Raw genomic sequence first — 5,716 nt, 5'->3', positions numbered from 1 at the left:
CATAGCCCCATATACTTGGCACTGCCAGACTACTTATGAGTCATCTGATGAAGTAAAAATGGGGATCCCTAGAAGATTCATTTTAACACATTGTCCAGGTTTTCGACTTTGGACTCTAGATAATTTAAATACCCCTACGGCTATAAAACTTGGTTCTTTTTTAAAATTAAATTTATTGGGGTAACACTGGTTAACAACCTTATCTAAGTTTCAGGTGTACAACTTCATAATACATCTGTATACTCCACTGTATGCTCACTACCAAAGTCTAGTCTTCCATCACCAGACCCCATTTACCCTCTTTGTCCTCCCCGCACAATCCCTTCCCCTCTGGTAACCATCATTCTGTTGTCTATATCTATGAATCTATAAAATTTGATTCTTGATTAAAATAAAATTCTAGTGCTATTCTGGGCTGATAGGAATTAACGGAAATCTCGAAGGTACCCCATTCCTCCAAATGAGGAAGTTAAAATCTGAGCTAGGAGCAGAAAGTAAACATGAAAAGCAGAGTTGCACAGTGTCTAAGGGAAAATGTCTGTACCAGCACCTCTGGAAAGTAAAGCTTGGAATGTGTGCCTGGGAGGTAGAGAGCTGAACCTAAGATTCCGCATTAACCCTGTAACCCTGAAGAGAGCTACAGTGGGCCAGACAGGTGATAACCCTCTCTAAAGGGAAGTATTCCCTATACTCTTATGAGTACCACAGACTAAGATTCAACAATGAGCTAAGTTAAGAGTTCAAACACACAAAGAAACAACAAGCCAATTCAAGTACCTAAGTGAAATAGTTGGAAAGAGAATAAACCCCCCAAAAACAAAGAAAAAATGGAAATATGAGCCAAAAATTAATGAAATAAAAAACAAACATAATACTAGAGAGGATTAACAAAACTAAAAATGGGGTCTTAAGTAAATAAATAAACCACTGATAAAACTGATCAAAAATTAAAAGAAGACACAAATATTAGAGATAAAGAAGATTAGAGATTTCACATGATTAAAGATACAATGAACTGTGTGCCAAAAAAAAATTGAAAATAAACTTTTTGCCCCCATTGAGAAGCAAGTTTTCTCCCTCACACAATTTATTGAATGGTCCATTCTTTCACCGTTGATTAGTAATGGCTTCCGTGTCATGTATCTACCTTCCCTATACATTTGGTTCTGCCTCTCAATTCTCTATTCCATCCCAATGGTCTATTTGTCTGTACATAGGCTGATAGAGTTTTTGTTATTCCTTTATACCTAGTATTCATATTTTACAAAACACCTTCTCTCAAATATCTACACAGCTCACTCTCATGTCCTTCAAGTTTCTATGCAAGAATCTTCTCAGTAACATCTGTATACATCTCACTCTAAAACTGCAATCTCCACTCCTACCCCTCAAAACTCTCTATCCCATTCCTGCATTTTTCTCTGTAGCTCTTACCACCATCTAACATATTTTATTTTATTTTTGGTAAACTTTTCGCTGAAGGGTAACCATCATACGGAAAAGTAGGCAAAGCACAAGAGAATATAATAGCTCAATACATTTTCATAAAGCAGACACACCCACACACTTGGCACTCTCATCAGTAAACAAGATGGTAGCAGCACGCCAGAAATCCCCACTTGCCCACTGTAATCATTACCACTCCAAACACGGCAGTGTGCTGACTTCTAACACCACAGATTAGTTTTGCCTATTTTTGAACTTTGTATAAATGGGATCATAAAAGAACGCAATATTTATTTTCTCTATGTGTTTATTGTTTGTCTTCCCCACCTAGAACATAAACTCAGTGGNCAGTCTAGTGTCACTGGCCCTCATATGTGGGATCTGAACCGGGGCCCTCTGGCGTCCCAAGCCAGCTCTTAACCAACGCGCCACTCGGCCGGCCCTATAACCTTTTCTAATTAGCTGTCTTTGGATGTAAAAACTCCAGATTAAGAAGAAAATTACTCTTCAATCCTGATATAATAAACCATTATAATCGGGTCATTCTCTAAACTACAGTTTGTGTATAAATCTGCTACAATTCTTGGCCACTCATTCACCCAGTGAACATTGATCATGGGCTACAAAATGGGGAGACACATGAGAGCCAGCGTCGGTCCTTAAAGAAGCACTCAGGTCCTCCCCTCTCCCAGCTGAGTCAGGCCAAAGCCAACTGCAATGGCAGAACTACAGCATAGGTAGAACTATAAAGCTCACCAAATAGCCACACACTCATTACCAATGAATAGACAGCATCACTATCAGTTTTCCTCGGTATCTGGTTCAACTGTGTCTTCTGAACAATGCAGCCACAGTCCTCTAAACTCACAGTCCGCCCACAGTTTTCAAGCAACTTTTCAGTATCTGTCATGTTTTCATGGCTAAAGTTGGTCGTCTCATGAAAATGTTGTCATCAAGTGCACTAGCTTCAGGGTGAATGGGGCACGCGGTCACTTGGAATTTACTTACTTTGGTGAAAAAGTCAACGATGTGCCACTTATTTCCATACTGTTTATAGACGTCAATCATTTTTTCGATCATCACAGAGCCAGTGCGGGAGTGCCGTAAAGCAACATGGTCTACAAAGAACAACAAAAGCATTTCGTCCACTTCCCTCCTCGACTTGCAACTAAATTGTTCTTTTACCCACAGTTAAAATCTAGAAAATGGCTTTGAACTGAGTACAGAAACAATCTAGAAAATGGCTTTGAACTGAGAGTACAGAAACACTCTTGCATTAGCAGGAATGTGTCTGGGGCCATAACAGACGTGGGCACAAAAAGAGGAAGCACCTGTGCCTCCCAAAGGACTTGTGTGAAACAAACCTCTCAGTAGGGCATTCTTTGTAATATGCATTTTGAAATAAAAGTTTTCAAATATACACAAAAGTAGAAAGTAAAGTTTAACAAACCCCCATACCTCAGTCATCCCTCAGATTCAACAGTTATCATCATTTTGCCATTTGCTTCATTTTATCCTTTTATATTTTTATTGCTTTTACTATAGCATTTTAAGCTAAATACCCCTACCCATATGGAATTTATTTTAGGGTCCTCAAAAGTTGAATTACTGAAATTAAAACATGTCTGTTTAATGTGGAAATTCAATGGGAATATCAAACTTGTACCCCTCAATATAAATCTGGGTTGGAAATGAAAAAACAGGACAGCTTTGCAACTTCAGTGTAGGCAAAGGTTTCTTAGAGCACAAAAAGCATAAACCATAAAAGAAAAAAAATTGATAAGTTGGGCTTAATCAAAATTTAGAACTTTTGATTTATAAAAGACTTTACGAAAAAAATGGAAAACAAGACACAGATTGGGAGAAAATATTTGTAACACATACCAGACAAATGACTTGTATCCAGAACATGTCAAGAACTCTTACAACTTAAGAACACAAACAAAAAATATATCATTGAGGAAAAAAATGGCCAATAGACATATGAATAATCATCATTATTAGTCTTCCAGGAAGTGCAAATTAAAACCACAAGGTGAGACTATTATACACTCATTAGATTGTCTAAAAATTTAAAAAACAGATCATACCAAGTGCTAATGAGGATGTGGAGCAACTGAAACTCTCGCACACTGCTGGTGGGAATACAAAATGGTGCAACCACTTTGGAAAATAATTTGGCAGTTTCTTTAAAAGTTAAACCTATACTTACTGTGTGAAGCAGCCATTCTACTTCTAGGTATTTACCCAAGGAAAATAAAAACATATATCCCCAAGATTTGCACACATTTGTTCATAGCGGCTTTATTTGTAATAACCAAAAACTAGAAGCTCAAATGTTCTACAAGTAAAAGGATAAACACATTATTATATCCATACAACTGAATATTACTCAAGAATAAAAAGGAATGAACTACTGGCAACATGGGTGAATCACAAAACCACTACGCTGTGTGGAAGAAGACAGGCCAAAAACCAACCAACCAACCTATACATACTGTGTCATTCTAGCTCTATAAAATTCCCAGAAAAATGTAATCTGATTTGTGGTAACAGAGAGCAAATCTGTGGTGGCCTAAGGATGGGGATGGATTAGAACATGAGGAAATATTTGCTTATCTTGGGGATGATAGAAATATTTGCTTATTTTGATCATGATGATGGCGTCATGCGTGTATATTTATATCTGTTCAAATTGTTTACCTGAAATATATACAACTTATGTTTTAATTATACCTCTGTAGTGCTGTAAAAGAATCCACAGAATATATCTGTGTAGTGTGGGAACTCTGTGGAAATTTCAGTATTGCCTCTTAGAGTAAATCTAAGTTAGAAACACGATATCACAAAGTTTGACCCTCCATCTAGGCATAGAAGTGCAGTTTCAGCCTCTCCTAGAAATGTAATCTTAATCAACCAGTCTGGAATTTTCTGGTCAAGCACCAGTAAGGTAACTTGTTACATGGGCCCTCTTTATCTCCCTTAGAAAGATGCAATCTGCATGATAAAAACCCTTCCCAATCTCTCCCCCTCCCCCCCAAAGATATCCCAGCCCCAAAATAATGCTTTCTTCTCTTGTTAATAGCTCCCTTGCCCCACCCTTCTTCCTATGAAAACCTCCCATTTTGTACAACCACTCGAATTGCCCTTCTAGTTACTAATAAATGGGATGCTGCCCAATTCGTGACTCATATAATAAAAGCCAATTAGATCTTTGAATTTACTCAGTTGAATTTTGTTCTTTAGTATTACATTTAAAACGTCCCCATGATGATTCTTTTCAACTGCTACACAGCTCTATTGTATGAATAGTCATGTGCCACATAACCAGTTTCAGTCAATGACAGGCCACATATAAAATGGGGGTCCCATAAGATTATAATGGAGCTGAAAAGTTCCCATAGCCTAGTGACGTCATAGCCATCATAAGATCCTAACACAACATATTACACAAATACTTACCACTGTGTTACAATTGCCTACAGTAATCAGTACCATAACATGCTCTAGGAGCTGTAGAGGAACAGAATGTGTCTATTTGGCATAGGATTAGTTTAGGCTGGTTAATTTTAAGCAGCAGCAGAAAACATGGGAGAAGCTCTGAAAGCCAAGCAGAAGCTGCCCTTTGTAAAAGACATTTACATTTGTAAGGGAACTCTCCTTGTAGAAGGGTGTCTCCCTCTTTGTGCTAAAAGAATGACCCTAAATCTCTAAACTCTTATCAGAGAAGGCACTGACTTAAATCTGCATAACAACCTTACCCTTGTTTACTGTGCTTTTCCTGGTCACCTCCCATAGCTGACTCCCCCCAGCACCAACATCTTTTGTCTTCAGCTGAAGATGGTATTTCAGGTGTGGCTTCAGCCATTTTGGTGAATTACTCGGTTTTCCTGGGTCTCTCCCATCCATACAAAAGGTATACATGTTACTAAACTTTTGTTTTCCCCCTGTTAATCTGTCTTTGGTTTTTGGAATGTCTCAGCCAAGAACCCAGAAGGGTCAAGGGAAAATTATTTTTCTTCCCCTACAGAACAATAGGCTCTATCTACCCTATAGCCCAGGTGTATAGTAGGTTCTATCACCTATGTTTGTGTAAGTGCGCTCTATGATGGTCGACGTAATTGCCTAACGATGCATGTCACAGAGCGTGTCCCCAGTCCTTAAGCAGCCCGTAGCTGTGCACCATTCCCTGTGACTTTTAGCTTCTCCTCCACCTCAGCTCTCTCCACTGTAAACAGTTTCAAAGGAGCACCTGTGTTAGAGTGACCAG

The 5,716-nt window shown here is 38.5% G+C and overlaps 1 protein-coding gene across 2 annotated transcripts in view; it reads right to left on the bottom strand.

The window, feature by feature from the left end:
* Window positions 1-5,716, bottom strand: part of LOC109393497 (caspase-14-like) — a 36,657-nt gene that overhangs the window by 11,410 nt on the left and 19,531 nt on the right. For both annotated transcript variants that reach the window (XM_019662798.1, XM_019662800.1), the window contains one exon: window positions 2,455-2,564. In XM_019662798.1, coding sequence (XP_019518343.1) covers window positions 2,455-2,564 — 110 coding nt within the window. The remainder of the gene's footprint in view (window positions 1-2,454; window positions 2,565-5,716) is intronic.

Source organism: Hipposideros armiger, unplaced genomic scaffold (assembly GCF_001890085.2).
Source record: "Hipposideros armiger isolate ML-2016 unplaced genomic scaffold, ASM189008v1 scaffold_380, whole genome shotgun sequence".
NCBI classification, from domain to species: domain Eukaryota; kingdom Metazoa; phylum Chordata; class Mammalia; order Chiroptera; family Hipposideridae; genus Hipposideros; species Hipposideros armiger.
Note: the sequence above shows the minus strand (reverse complement) of the source record. Positions and strands in the feature narration are given on the sequence as shown.